Source organism: Nomascus leucogenys, chromosome 5 (assembly GCF_006542625.1).
Source record: "Nomascus leucogenys isolate Asia chromosome 5, Asia_NLE_v1, whole genome shotgun sequence".
Taxonomy (NCBI): Eukaryota; Metazoa; Chordata; class Mammalia; order Primates; family Hylobatidae; genus Nomascus; species Nomascus leucogenys.
The window spans coordinates 69320994-69337324 of NC_044385.1; the positions used below are offsets into that span (position 1 = coordinate 69320994).

Here is a 16331-nt window from a genome sequence, read left to right on the forward strand (position 1 = left end):
TCTTTGCTATTGTAAATAGTGCCACAGTGAACATATGTCTGCAACACATGGTACTTACTAACTACTCAAATGTCAGCCAAGCAAAGCAGATTCTTACCCTGATTCTGTCGCTTAGGCACTGCCCTGTATGATCTTGATCAAGCTTTTTTGTTTTGTTTTGTTTTTAGCTTTTCTATACTTTGGCTTCTTCATTTTTGAATTGAGAGTAATAATATTCTGCCTTGTTGAATAATGTAAATGATATGATGATACCTTTTTATAATACCTACCAAATATCAGGTGCTGAAAAAAATTTGGCTGTTTCTTTCCATGTCTGTCACGAATGCAGAAGCTAGATATTTGTCCTAACACATTAAGTGGAAAGGTAAATAAAGCTTATCTGCTTTCCTCTAGCCCTTTCTTTTCAGTCAGGCAATGTTGATTATGACAAGATAATTTAAGATATGAGTATATTGCTATGGTTCCATTTTCTGTGATCAGTTATGTAGACTATATAACAGGTAAGTGAAGGCAATATGGAGCTGATCCTTTTGATAACCTATTTTAAAGATATGTGTACTAGATGATTGTGTACATTCTGACATACTGCATATGAGAATGGTTTATTGAAGTGCATATTTGAGTCTTTGCCTTATGTTTTTCCTTGCAAGCGGATAGTGCCCTGCAATATAACTCATGTCTATAACAAAAAGCCTGAATTATTTTACAAAGCTGCCCAGGAACATTGTTTTTATACCTGGTATAGTAAGTCCTCACTTAATATCACCCATGGGTTCTTGTAAACTGTGACTTTAAACAAAATGACTATAGTGAAACCAATTTTTTTCATCAATGTTATAAAGAAAGGATGTTGAAGGAAATGACATTATTCAGGGACCTGCCATACATCATTTTGTGTAAAATCACAGTTACCTATCAACAATATTGTGTATTATCTGAAATGATGCATATTTATGATTTTTTTTTTTTTTTTTTGAGACGGAGTCTTGCTCTGTTGCCCAGGCCGGAGTGCAGTGGCGCAATCTCCGCTCACTGCATGCTGTGCCTCCAGGGTTCACACCATTCTCGTGCCTCAGCTTCCCAAGTAGCTGGGACTACAGGCACCCGCCACCACGCCTGGCTAATTTTTTGAGTTTTTAGTAGAGACGGGGTTTCACCATGTTAGCAGGATGGTCTCGATCTTCTGGCCTTGTGATCTGCCCGCCTCGGCCTCCCAAAGTGCTGGAATTACAGGCATAAGCCACCACACCCGGCACTTTTATGATTTTTAAGCTTTCTAAAAACTTTTGTGGAACTCTGTTTATAAACTATATTAGTCCTTTCTCACGCTGCTATGAAGAAATACCCAAGACTGGGTAATTTATAAGGAAAAAGAGGTTTAATGGACTCACAGTTCCACATAGCTGGGGAGGCTTCAATCATGGCAGAAGGCAAAGGAGGAGCAAAGGCACATTTTACATAGTGGCAGCAGGCAAGAGAGCATGTGCAGGGGAATTGCCCTTTATAAAACGATCAGATCTCGTGAGACTTAGTCACTATCATGAGAACAGCACAGGAAAACCCGCCCCCATCATTCAGTTACCTCCCACTGGTTCCCCTCCTATGACATGAGGGGATTATGGGAGCTATAATTCAAGATAAGATTTGGGTGGAGACAGAGCCAAACCATATCACTATATGTTACTCAAAAGCTCAGTAGTAAAAAAAAAAAAAAAAAAAAAAAAAGATGAAACCAAAACTGCTCCATTTGCCACACTGTCCGAGAACACCACTCCACATACCCCCACTGCCAGCCAGATGCATTCTAGGGAGCTGTTTGAAATCTCTGGTCTAGGTAACATCATATTTAAAGTTATATTTTCAGCTTCAGAGTGAAGTTGTGTATACTGGAGGTATATCATCATAGCTACATTTAGTTTTTATACTAAGCTTAAAAACTAGGCTTCTCTCATGTTGTTTAATCTTTACAACAACAAACATGTATTAATATTAAAATGTATTAAGGTCTAAGAGACTTAATATAATGATAACTGAAAGGAAATAAACACTTCCAGCAAAGCAGAATAGGTCTCATTTCCAGAGCTCACCATTAGGAGTCTGATCATTATTATCTTAAAGGCAGAGTGTTTTGAATGCCATACTGTGCATATGAACTTTCCTTCCTTGTGTTTACTTTAGTTCAGTGGTTGGTGGACCTCAGTGTGCATAATGCTTTATGGAGTTTTATGTACAAAACTATGTATACTGATTTTCATAGCACTGTAATTAATTATCAAGGAAATTTTGATGGAGTAATTTTCAGATTTTATGTGCTCAACTAAAACTTAATATCTAGTATAAAATGAACCTTGCCATATATCTTCTAAAAAATATACAATGGTTCAGCAGAACATTCTCCTATATATATATATACACACACACACACACACACATATATATATGTATATACACACATATATGTGTGTATGCATATATGTGTGTGTATATATGTGTGTGTGTGTGTGTATATATATATATGAAATTTGGGTTTTACTGAACTTTGATCTTCATTATTTAGAGGGCCACATGGTGGTGAACTTTATGAAATAAGGTTTTTAAAGCTCCCCCTTTTTTACTTTAAAATTCTTTGCATAGTAATCCTTTATAACACTAGTATTTACTAATATGGAGTATTTGTTATTTTAAGGAGTTTACCTTTTTACAGTCATTTTTGGAGGGTGATGTAAAATGCATTAAGCACTTGTATTATATACAATCTTAATTTCTTTTTTTTTTTTTTTGAGATGGAGTCTTGCTCTGTTGCCCAGGCTGGAGTGCAGTGGCCCAATCTTGGCTCACTGCCAGCTCCGCCTCCTGGGTTCATCATGCCATTCTCCTGCCTCAGCCTCCTGAGTAGCTGGGACCACAGGCGCCCGCCACCACGCCTGGCTAATTTTTTGTAGTTTTAGTAGAGACAGGGTTTCACCATGTTAGCCAGGATGGTCTCAATCTCCTGACCTTGTGATCCGCCCGCCTCGGCCTCCCAAAGTGCTGGGATTACAGGCGTGAGCTACTGCGCCTGGCCTACAATCCTAATTTCTATTTTAAGATACAAATCATAGCTTCAGCCCTAAAGTTATTTAGAATCTACCTAACACGACATGCCAAATACTTACAGAACAGCTAGAAAACATAAGTAATAAAGGCAAGATGTGCCACAGAGCACCTGTGTAGCAAAAAAAGGAGGTGATAAATGTAGATTAGCCAGAGAACTCGAAATCATTGAACTGTAATTTTTCAGTGTAATATGTTATTTCTTAATAGGCAATTAAACAGTATAGTGTTCATACCTCTGGTATGATGTTTAACAGTTACTTTCTCAAAATTCAGTAGTCTTTTAACCAGACAATGTTTAATTGTCTATCTGGGAGGTACCTACAAGCCAAAAAGTAAGTTTAGAATGCTGCCTCAAAGACATAGGTAAACAGCCAAGAGGAATACTCTTAAGTCCTTATAGGAAAATATTTAATTTATTTTACTCACGGAAGACTATTTTATGTGCTTACTCAGCAATTAATAGTGCATTTTAATGTGCTTGGTGATCTGTCACTTACCCACAGATTAGAGGTAGCAAGTAACTGGCAAGGAACTGCCAAAGACTAGAACAACAGCAGAATCAAGGATTGACAACTGATCGCATAGGGGAGGCACTGTTCAAAATAGAACTTAATAACATTCTAGGTCTATTTAGTAGGACAAGCAAACATCTGCAGACCTTGAGAGTTTAATTGGTAATAATCAGAATGCTGCGAGCCATCCAAGAAATGTTAAGTTAGGTTATTTACACTTTATTTTCAAAATGCAGGAGATATCTAATACAGTCTCATAAGCATCCTTTACTTTCATGTGTGCTAGGTTATGGTAAAATCTTTTTACTTACATTATCTAATTTATCTTTAAAATAAACCTAGGGGGTAGGTTTTATTACGTGTATGCTACGTATGAGAAAATTGCAACTGAGTTTAAGCAAGACATACTTTCACAGCTAATAAGTAGTAGAATCAAGGATTTGAACGTATTTCTGACTAACTGTAAAAGCACATGCTTTTAGCTATTATGTTGTGGTTCATCCATGCAAATTAAATTATTTTGAGCTTTACAATAATTACACTGTGGTTTAAGTCAACTATTATCATCCCCATTTGAGACTCAGAAAAGTTAAGTAGCTTAAACAAGATAGTATAGCCATTAAGTAGCAGTAGTAGGATTTTGTTGTTGTTAGTGTTAATTTTTTTTCCTTGCCTAGAAAATGTACTAATGAGCAACACTTCCAATACTGGATAAATTGGGTTTTACCCAAATAATTTTAGGATGATTTAATTATCTTCTTTAATTTTTTGTTTACAGCATAGGTTTTAACAGCCAAGCTTTTCCCATGGGTTTTTTTTCACAAAGCTAAATAACTATGAGACATAAAGAGTTTTTGAGATCCTCTGTAAAGGTAAAAGATAACTATAATGAAGCCCTTGCTACATTCCAGGTACTGTTCTAACACTTTGTAGGCATTAACTCATTTAATCCCTATAGTTGCTCTAGCCCTGTTTTACAGTGAGGAAACTGAAGCACCAAGAGGACAAAAATTTGATCAAGCTTACCCAATCTTAAGTGGCAATGCCAGGATTAAAATCCAGCCGTGGGCCAGGTGTGGAGGCTTACACCTGTAATCCTAGCACTTTGGGAGGCTGAGATGGGCAGATCATGAGGTCAGGAGTTCGAGACCAGCCTGGACAACATGATGAAACCCTGTCTCTACTAAAATACAAAAATCAGCCGGATGTGGTGGCGTGCATCTGTAATCCCAGCTACTCGGGAGGCTGAGGCAGGAGAATCACTTGAACCTGGGAGGTGGAGGTTGCAGTGAGCTGAGATCATGCCACTGCACTCCAGCCTGGGCAACAGAGCAAGACTCCTCCTTCTTGGGGGGCGAGGGGGAAGTCCAGCAGTATACCTCTGGAATCCAAATACTTGTCTGCTACACCGTATATACCGCCTTCCTCCCAAATAACTTAGAAGCATAAGTTTTCATACTTACAGTATTGTCTGCAGAAGCTGACTCCCCTAACCTATATGTTGTTTTGTTTTTTAAATTGATTGAGAATAAGGATTGGCATTACAAAGGACTGAAGAAAAACACATGCAACATTGAATCAATGATTTATTTTGATGGTTAGTGGAATTAAGTAGAAAGCTGTAATTTCATATTTGTCCACAAGATGGTGAAATTCTCATTAGGTATAATTTCTTGAAACCCATATAAACCCTTAATTTATAATCTGCATTTGGTGCTATTTATTATAAGCACTTTAATTTCTTTTTACAGCCCATCTGCTGGCAAGGCTAAGATTAGAAAAGCTCATAGGAGAGTCATGATTTTGAATCACCCAGATAAAGGTAGGTAGAATTCCTATTTTTCATAATATGTATATCAAAATATGCTGTGAATTCCTTTCAGATTAAAGTCATTATAAATGATATATGGTTGAGATGGAAGTTTGTGCGCCACATGTATTGTGATTTTTTTCTCATAAATGAGCATTTAGATTGGAGTTCAGTGATTCACACAAGTAGTGGATTTATATTATCTGCTTTCAAGAACTTAGTTGCTGGTTTTTATATATGACTTCCTGAACCCATCTGATGCGCCTAGCATTTTTATCAAGAAAAATCAAAAACATGAGTTATGGACTCTTTGATTGTATAAACTGATTTGGGCATCACGAATTGTATTTATGTAACCTTCAATGTAAAAGCACAAGAGTTAGAGGATTTCCTCCAAATCTGTGAATGTAATATGTCATAGATGATTCTGAATTTCTTAATTTTATTCTGGAAGGCTCTGAGGCTGAGCCATTTGTTTTTAACTGGCCAGGTTTTTCATGTAAACTTATCTTACAGAAAGACAATTATTATAACTTTAACTACACTACAGCTGCTTGAGAGAGAAAGCCCATATGTTCATTGCTGTTTCTGCTTTAAAATAACAGATAGTAGAAAGCTACACTGTATTTCAGAAGTCAAAGGGGCGTGGGGGAGGAAAGTGAAGGGTTTCTTGGATTCTTATTTACAGACTTTCAGTTTCCTAATTATTTCAAAAAAATTAAAAACAAATTTTGGATTCCTCTCCATCCTCACCAGTACCAAAATAAGGCATTCTTTTTCAGCTTTCTCACTTAATTACTTACTATAAAAGTTTTTTTTCGCTAAGCATCATCTCTGTTGGTTTTGCACTTACTATTCTTGAGTGTGAATAAACATGAAAATAAACTTTGAAAAGAGATTTTGCTAAAAATTTCTAAACAGTTTCAACAGTTACTGAAAGATTCGCTCAGCTAATTTACTTTGCATTGTGGGCTTTCAGAGTAATTGGCTGAGAAAGAAATGTGTTGAAGTGCCTCCTTGAAGCCCTCTGTTTCCTAAACAGTCCCTCTTCCTTCCTGGTCAAGTGAATGCCCTTCTCTGATTGATTGCAGTAGGGTCAAGCACTCCTGTCTGTCTTTCTGGTGATTGACAAGTTGTTGATTGTGCCTGTTGGCAAGGAACCAAATTCTAAAATGTTATCTAACAATATGTATTTTTAGATAGTTGTAGTAAAAAAGAAAATGTTTGTCTATCTTATGAGCCAGTAGTGTTTAAAGAATTACGATTTATTTTGAGATGGTATATTTATTCGAGATGAGATTGTTGACTATAGTGGGCTCACTAATATCCTTTAGTCTGGCCCTGTGTGGGGTAGCTGGGTGTGAAAGAATGGACTTGAGAGCAAGGGATCAGCATTTTTCTTTGGCTTTTACCTTCCAGCCAGCATTGTGGCCTTGAACACTCCTTTAACTCCAAATATGAGTTTTATTATTTACAAAATGACAAGATTTATTTCTAAAGTCCTTTTTGTTTGCATGTAACCTTTTATGCCTATTCAATTAATGTAGAGGCTGTACCCTATGTTTCTGTTCCGATCAGATTTTTAACTTAAGAAAGATGCTTTTAATGTTTTTGGATTATTGTTCCCTCTGAGAATATATTGACAACTGTGGACTTTTTTGTCCATATAACTGCTCATTCACCCAAAATTTATAAATATTTGGAGTTTCAGAAAGCGCATGCACCTCCTAAAACCCATCCATATACTCACAGTTAAGAACTCCTGCTCTAAGTAGAAGTGTAGTGATAGGAACGTTGGAACTTCTCTCTTTGATGGAGTCGAGAGATGATAGCTCATAAATCTCAAAATTATCTTTTGAGAAGGAAGATTGTTTTGTTTTCAATGGGAAGCTAACAGATTTTAAACAAAAATGCCTCATTGCCTCTGGAAAGCAAAATCCAAGAGTATTTGGGGAAGTATGAGAAAGCTTTATAACATCGCCACGATACCCAAATGTGTGATACTTTTGTACTATGTAAAAGTATTGGTCCACTACAGATTGGAAATGTTTATTTAAAAAGTACACCTTTGCTGTAGCTTGAGAGGCACTGATGTAATCAATACTGCCTCCTAAATCTGGGCTTTCTGCTCTGTCTCCGGGAAAATGTCCTATTAGCTCTCCTTCAAGACTTTTAGTGATTAAGAGCTTCCTGTTTCACAAGGCAGCTTGCTCTACTGGTGGACAGCTCTAACTACTAGAAAGTTCTTTCTTGCATTTAGATGAAATCTGCCTGCCTGCAGTGGGGAGATTCTCAACCTTTTCCCACTTACACACCTTTCAGTAAACACACAGTATTCTCACACTTCTTTATTAGAGTGTTTAAGTCAAAATTAAATTAAATATTGGGATTAAAAACGAGTCAAAGTAATTATACTGTTGAATGGATTTTCTCTAATTACTCTCATAAGCTAATTTTTATTTGAAGTCCTGGTAATAATATATTGTAATTTCTTACAGTATTTTACATTAAAAAATGTGTTCTAAATATTTAGAAAAAGAAAAGGGGGGTGATCACCAAGAGTCAGCATGGATTCACTAAGAAAAGGTGATGCCTAATGAGCTTGTTTTTTTGTTTTGTTTTGTTTTGGTTTTTTTGATAGATTTACTGGACTGTTTGTTTTGGAGGGTTCATCTTTCTTTTCCCTTCATCTCAATATTTTAGATTTAAGGCTTTGTTAACTAATTTTTTTGGTAAAGACATAATTTTGTTTTATGCATTGATTTTCCTTGATAAATGCTGAGATCCTTAAAAGTAAAGAACATGGCTTATTCTTCTTTATAACTTATATGGCTGACACATCATAAACTCTAAATTCGTAAGTTTTTTTGGTGAGTAAATGAATAAACAAATGGATAAAAACAAGGCAAACACTTGGTAGGTAAAACAGAATTGGGAATGATAACTAATACATTAAGCAATTTCTTAGATTAGATTGATAGGAAACAACCTGACACTAATCTTCCGTTTATTCAAAAATTATTTATTTAGCACCTACTATGTGCCAGGCATTGTGCTAAATCTTAAGACAACTTCAACAAGACAATTAGATCTCTGTCCCTATGAGATCATGCGTTCTAATGGAGGAGCAGACAAAAAATAAGTAAACCTATTTCGAGTTCTAGCAAGGCAATAAAGGGTATAATGAGCTAAGATAGAAAATATAGGAGAGAATCCCTTCCTTCCTTCCCTCCCTCCCTCCCTCCTTCCTTCCTTCCTTCCTTCCCCTCTGTGGCCCAGGCTGCATGTCATCTACTCGGCTCGCTGCTGCCCTGCACCGCGGACTGCCTGGGACTGCCAGCGCTCGCCAGCCTGCTTTTCCTCCTTTGGCTGCAGGCGCGGTTTCGCCATGTTGGCCACGCTGCTCTCCGGCTCCTGACCCGAGTGCTCTGCCCGCCTCGGCCTCCCGAAGTGCTGGGACTGCGGGCGGAGTCTCGCTCACTTGGTGCTCCGTGTGGCCCGGGCTGGAGTGCGGTGGCGTGGTCTTGGCTCGCGGCAGCCTCCGCCTCCCAGCCGCCTGCCTTGGCCTACCAGGGTGCTGGGATTGCAGTCCCTGCCCGGCCGCCGCCCCGTCTGGGAGATGAGCAGCGCCTCTGCCCGGCCACCCATCATCTGGGAGGTAAGGAGCGCCTCTGCCGGCCCACCCATCCTCTGGGAAGTGAGGAGCGCCTCTGCCTGGCCGCCCTGTCTGGGAAGAAGTGAGGAGCGCCTCTGCCCGGCCACCCCGTCTGGGAGGTGAGGAGCGACTCTGCCCGGCCGCCCCGTCTGGGAAGAAGTGGGGAGCGCCTCTGCCCGGCCGCCCCGTCTGGGAAGTGAGGACCGCCTCTGCCCGGCCGACCCGTCTGGAAAGAAGTGAGGAGCGCCTCTGCCCGGCCGCCCCGTCTGGGAAGAAGTGAGGAGCGCCTCTGCGCGGCCACCTCGTCTGGGAAGTGAGGAGCGCCTCTGCCCGGGCGCCCCGTCCGGGAAGAAGTGAGGAGCGCCTCTGCCCGGCCCCCGGCCGCCCCGTCTGGGAAGAAGTGAGGAGCGCCTCTGCCCGGCCACCTCGTCTGGGAAGTGAGGAGCGCCTCTGCCCGGCCGCCCCGTCTGGGAAGTGAGGAGCGCCTCTGCCCGGCCACCCATCGTCTGGGAAGTGAGGAGCGCCTCTGCCCGGCCACCCATCGTCTGGGAAGTGAGGAGCGCCTCTGCCCGGCTGCCCCATCCGGGAAGAAGTGAGGAGCGCCTCTGCCCGGCCGCCCCGTCTGGGAAGTGAGGAGCGCCTCTGCCCGGCTGCCCCGTCTGGGAAGTGAGGAGCACCTCTGCCTGGCCGCCCCGTCTGGGATGTGGGGAGCGCCTCTGCCCGACCGCCCCGTCTGGGAGGTATACCACGGAGGCCAGAAGCAATCTGGGGGCTGGACGTTGTGGCTCACGCCTGTGGTCCCGGCACTCTGGGGGGCTGAGGCGGGTTGATCACTTTGGGCTAGGAGTTCGAGACCAGTCTGGCCAACATGGCGAAACATATGAAAAATACAACAGACAAACCAACCAACCAACTCAGTGACAACAAAACAGGTCTATCCTGGAGTCATACTCCAATTTTTTCTATTTTCCTCCCTTTCTGATCCTTTATCCCACTTTCTTTTTCTTCCTCTTCCTTCTCCTTCTTCATCAAATAGAGGATTGAGTTATTATCACTGATCCATATAAAGTCCCTCTCTCATTTATTTTGATTCCCACTCCCCATTTCTATTCCCCGTCTTCCCATGTGCAACCTTCCTAATATGTTTGATACGCATCTTTTTGTTTGTATGTATTTTTAGAAAATGTTTATTGTTTTTGTGTGCAAAAAAAATTAATAAAAAAAAAAGAAAATATAGGAGAGAGGCAACTTTACATAGGATGACTGGGAAAACCTCTGTGAGGAGATGTACAGGATGAGAAGGAGCTAGCTGTGTGAAAAGTGGTAAAGAAAGTAAAGGGGCTAATGTGCAAAGCCTCTGAGGGAGGAAAGAATTTAGTGTGGTTAAGGACCTGAAGGAAAATTAGTGTGATAGAAATATAATAGGCAAGAGGAAAGATAGCATGAGATAAAGTGGTACCCAGATTTTTAAAACTAGGTGTATGTGTGATGATAATGAAATACTGTAGGTTCTATATAAGATTTTAACTTTGTTCTAAATGCAAAGGGAAGTTACTGTCAACTTTTAAACAATAGAGTTCAGTATACCTTTTAAGAAGTCATTTTTCTTTCATCCTCAATCTCCATTTTTGATTTTTAAGTATACTTTAATTGAAGTGTAATATGGGCAGAAAAGTGCACAAATCATAACTATATTCCTTCTTCACTTTGCCAACCTTTGCACTGATGGTGTAAAAATATTGGTGGGTAAAACTGGTGGTGTCTTAACATTAGTCAAGGCAGTGACACCAATCTATCCATATATGTGCATGTGGGAAAAATGAATCATGTGATGCCATATGCAAAATTAATTCTTAGTGGATTATAACCTGTTAAAAACTTCAGACAAATTTAGCAGAGTTTATTTGAGCAAGGAATGATTCATGAATTGGGCAGCACTCAGAACCAGAAGAGGTTCAGAGGACTCCCTTAACAACATGAGCAGCAAGCTTTTATAGGCCAGATACAGAAGCAAAGCAGATAAATGACCTGACTGGCTTCTGCTAGGCATCTGCCTTATTTTGCATGGGCATGGTATGATGGAGCATTTACCTTGTTTGAGCATGGTGTGATGACTTGGCTGCTTGTGATCAGCTGAAACTGTTTGTTATACTTCTAAGTTGGGTTTCAGTTTGTGTAAGTACTAAGTTAGGTTGTGTAGTTCATTATGTAGGAACTAAGTACAGAGACAGCCCCAGGCTAATGGCATCCTGCTTATTTAATTTAACAAATCTAAATATGACAGGTAAAACAAACTTCCATATAAAAAAAAACATAGACTTAGGCAAAGATTTCCTATACATGGCATAAATTAAAGGGGAAAATTTTGCCTCTGTTTATGAAAAGAAATAACTGGTTATTTTGCCTTTTTTGGAAAGTTGACAAATATTGTTATCAAGGTGCTCTGGCCTCTTAAAAGAAATTGGGCAGCGTTCTTTACTTTCTGAACGTTTATGTAAGATTAGTCTTCTTTATTTCTTTCTTTTTTTTGAGATGGAGTCTCGCTCTGTTGCCCAGGCTGGAGTGCAGTGGTGCAATCTTGGCTCACTGCAAGCTCTGCCTCCTGGGTTCACGCCATTCTCCTGCCCCAGTCTCTTGAGTGGCTGGGACTACAGGCACCCACCACCACGCCCGGATAATTTTTTTGTATTTTTAGTAGCGATGGGGTTTCACTGTGTCAGCCAGGATGGTCTCGATCTCCTGACCTTGTGATCCACCCACCTTGGCCTCCCAAAGTGAGAGTAGTCTTATTTCTAGGTTTTTGTAAGCGTTCACAAATGAAGCCATCTTGGCTTGGAGACTTCCTTGTGGGAAGGTTTAAAATTACAGATTCAATTTATTTATTTATGTTTTATTTCTTTATTTTTTATTTTTGAAACAGAATCTCACTCTGTCGCCCAGGCTGGAGTGCAGTGGCACGATCTCTGCTCACTGCAACCTCCACCTCCCGAGTTCAAGTGATTCTCTTGCCTCAGCCTCCCGAGTAGCTGGGACTACAGGTGTGTGCCACCATGCCCGGCTAATTTTTGTAGATTACTTAGTAGAGATGGTGTTTCACCATGTTGGCCAGGCTGGTCATGAACTCCTGACCTCAGGTGTTCTGCCTGCCTCGGCCTCCCAAAGTGCTGGGATTACAGGCATGACCCACTGCACCCGGCCAATTCAATTTATTTAAAAGATAGTTGCTTTTAATGTGAGCATCTAACACACTACTCCATCATAACCAAAAGCAAAAGTACAGAAAGTTACTTTTGAGACAGTATGACAAATGAATTGGCTAGCCGGTCATCCAGGAGGCTGGTACAGTAATCTGAGTGAGAAATAATGATGACCTAGTTTAGGAGGGAGACAAGAAAGTGAATTTGAGATATGTTTTAGAAACAGAAGCAACAGTTACTGCCACTTGATTTGATACAGGAAATTTAGTATTTCCCCTTGATTTCTGAGTCAAAAAATTAGGTAGATGGTGGAGCTATTTACTGAAATGGGGATGATCTAGAGTGGACAGGTGATTGTAAACAGGTTTAGGAGAAAAAAAATACTGTCTTGATGTTAAATGAATTAGTCAGTAGATTGTCCAAGTAGAAATGGAGAATAGGAATTGAATAAATGACTCTAGAGTTCAGAGAAGCAGACTGGACTTAAGAATCATCAATTTAAGATGGTGTTGAAACCAACCTTAAGAGGTCATGGAAAGTGAAAGTATGGATAAGAAATAGGAGGAAAAAAACCCCGAGGATCCAGGTATAAGGAACCAAACACTTATAGATCAAGTTAGAAAAGGAGAAATCATCAAAGGAGACAAGGAACAAAATGTAAGGAGAAAATGATACCATAGAAGCTAAGAAAGGAATATATTTAAGGAAACCAGGTGATCAACTGGGCTGAATGCTGCTGTGAGAACCATTAAAATAAGGATAGAGAGGAGGGTCCAGAGTATTTTTTCCACATTGGAAGACTTTGATGACCTTAAAAAACAGTTTTAATTGGTGCTGGGCTAAGGAGTGAAAAGATGCGGAAGTTGAGTTAGCATATATACACAGCTGTTTTGAGAAGTTTTGTGAGGAAGAGGAGGAGAGAAAGGGAATAGTGTCTGCAAGAGAGGGATGAATCATTAAGGAAAAAAATGCTGTTTTTTGTTTTCTTTTGCCTTTTACTTTTTTTTTTTAATTATAAAAGCTTGTTGAGCAATTTTTAGCAGGTTTATGTGTCAATGGAAATGACCAACTAGAGAAGGTGATGATTTAGAAGAGATTAAATTTTGGCGGAAATAAATGTAATGTTTTAAGTCTCAAAAGTCAATTGTATAACTGTGGGACAGAGATTTGGTAGTGTTTCACATGCAAAAGAGCCATGGGGACATGTGTTTGATCTCAAGGCCTATAAGATTCAACAGCATAAAAGCTGCTAAAAATTTTATGCAGTCCTAAGCTGCATAAAGGACACATAGTATCTTTATTAAAGACCAAATATTACTGCAATCCTCTGTATGTATTTGTTATGCATTCATTCAATTAATATTTATCCAGCTGTACTGAGCTAGGCATTTAGATCTTATCTGGGATTTTGTATCTGTTTCTGGATCCCAAATTTTTTAAGGATACTGACAAACCAAACAGTATTCAGAGGAAATTGAACAGGATCGTGAGGTGTCTGGAAACAATGTCATATGAGCAATTATTCATTCAACAAAATTTATTGAGTACTTAATATAAGCCAGATAATGCACTAGATACTGAAGAAGATAACCAAAGACCTTGCTGTTATGAATCTTATATTCCACTGTGAGAGACAATAGTAGATAGGTAATTGGTAGTTTAAAAATGGCCACAGATTCTTCATCGCTCCTCCCATCAAGAGGTGGTCTGATTTTTCACCCTTTGTATTCAGATTGGCCTTTGTCATTTGCTTTGACCAATAGAATATAGCAAAAAATGACATGTGATTTCTGAGCCTAGGCCTCAAGAAGCATTGCAGCTTCAGCTCTTACCTTCTTAGATTCTTGAGTCCACCAAGTGAAGAAGACTAAGCTCCCCTCCTGACGGAAGAAAGACCAAGTAGTGAGAGGCCTAGCTATCCCAGCTTAGGCCCTAGTGAGGCCATCCTGGACCACCCATCTCAGAAGAACCACTCTGCCAATCCACAGAAAAGTGAGAAATAAAAATAACATTGTTGCTTTTAGCCACTAAGTTTTGGGGTGGTTTGTTATGCAGAAAAGGCTGATATAAAAAATGCCCATGATGTCATGGATCATAAGTGCTTTGAAGAAAAAGCAGAGCATGAGATAGAGAATGGCAGCTGGAGGGGAGGCGGTTGCTGATTTACTTATAGCCTTCTTAGAAATTCTCTCTAAGGAGATAATATTTGAGCAGAGACCTAAGGCAGTAAGTCATGCAAATTGAAGAAAGAATATTTCAGGCTGAAGAAACACCAAGTGCATAGGTCCTGAAATGAGAACATATGGTTTGTTTCTGGAATTATAAGCAGATCAGCTGGAGCATAGGAAGCAAAAGGGAGAGTGGTAGGAAATACAATTGGAGAGGAAGCCCAAGGCTAAATGATGGAGTGGCTTGCAAGCCATACCACAAACGTCAGATTTTACTTTTAGGCATTATGGGAATGCTATTACCTGTTTTGCAGTATTAGGAAGACTATTTTGGCAGCTCTGAGGCAAATAGGGAGTCAAGAGTGGAAGCAAGGAAGTCACTAGAGAAAATTGTAGTAATCCAAGAGAATGATACTGTTTTGGATGAGGGTTGTTGTAGTAGAGGAGGTAAAGGGGGCGGGGGAAAGGTCTAGGCCGGGCACGGTGGCTCATTCCTGTAATCCCAGCACTTTGGGAGGCCGAGGCAGGCAGATCACCTGAGGTTGGGAGTTCGAGACCAGCCGGGCATGGTGGCGCATGTGTGTGATCCCAGCTACTCAGGAGGTTGAGGCAGGAGAATCACTTGAACCCGGGAGGCAGAGGTTGCAGTGAGCCAAGATCTAGCCATTGCACTCTAGCCTGGGCAACAAGAGCGAAACTCCATCTCAAAAAAAAAGGTCTAATTCAAAATATATTTTGAAGGAACACCCAACAAAGCTTATAAATCAGGGGTAAGAAAAAATGAGGAAAGATGACTCCTAGGTTTTTGGCCAAAGCATTGGTTAGAGAAAAAGAAAATTTGCTATACTGAGAAACTTAGAAGGGATCTATGCAATATCAAATACTTAACATGTGGCATGTATATGTGAAGTCCCTCTTCTATGCCTCTATGAGGACAGAATTATGTTCACTGAGAAGAAACTAAGCAGTGAAAATTTGACCCCTATAAGGAAGACTTTTCTTCTAGCTGGAACGCAAGACATCAGTCAGCTAGTAATTATTGAAGCTTTCTGGAAGTCGGTAGAACAGGGTACTCTTGTAGGCACTGGAACTACAGCAATGGAAAAAGTGATGTGCAGATAGAGGCAGCAAAGGTAATTTGATTGAAAACTACTAGAGGGCAACTTATTAGGGATGTCATAGAAGGAATTCATTTATTGGGTAAGAGGTAGAATCCTTTCAGACCCTTCCAACTCTGGGTTTCTGTGATTCTCTAATGATCTGATAAGCCGAATCAGACTCAAATATTTTTCTTCAGATCCCCTTGTCTCTACATTATTTTTTTAATGCTATATTGAGTTATAATTCACATACCATACAATTCTATTCATCCATTTAAGGTAGTTCAGTAGTTCTGATATATTCTCAGACATGTGCAAACACCACACTCAATTTTGGAACATTTTCATCACTTTGGGAAGAAACCCCTTTAGCTATTGTCCCCTCATCTTCCTGTTCTCAGTTCAGTTCCATTGATAGGTCTGTCTGTCCTTGTCCTAGTACCACACTGTCTTGATTACCATTGCTTTGTAGTAAGTTTTATTATTGTGAAATGTGAGTCCTCCTACTTTATTCTTATTTTGTAGAATTGTTTTGGCTATTCTTGGTCCTTCCATAATAATTCCATATGAATTTTAGAACCAGCTTGTCAATTTCTACAAGGAAATCAGCTGAGATTTTTGATAAGGATTGTATTAAATCTGTGAATTAGAGTGGGGAATTTTGCCATTTTAACAGTGTTAAGTCTTCTGATCCACAGAGACATGATGTTTTTCTATTTATTTAGATCTTCCTCAATTTCTTTCAACAGTGTTTTGTAGTTTACAAGTCTGAGTTTTGGACTTCTTTTGTTAA

General features: G+C 39.8%; 1 protein-coding gene across 1 annotated transcript in view; it reads left to right on the forward strand.

Moving 5' to 3' along the window:
- DNAJC15 (DnaJ heat shock protein family (Hsp40) member C15) overlaps positions 1 to 16331 on the forward strand; it is an 82729-nt gene that overhangs the window by 56132 nt on the left and 10266 nt on the right. The window contains exon 6 of the mRNA XM_003270033.4: positions 5360 to 5430. Coding sequence (XP_003270081.1) covers positions 5360 to 5430 — 71 coding nt within the window. The remainder of the gene's footprint in view (positions 1 to 5359; positions 5431 to 16331) is intronic.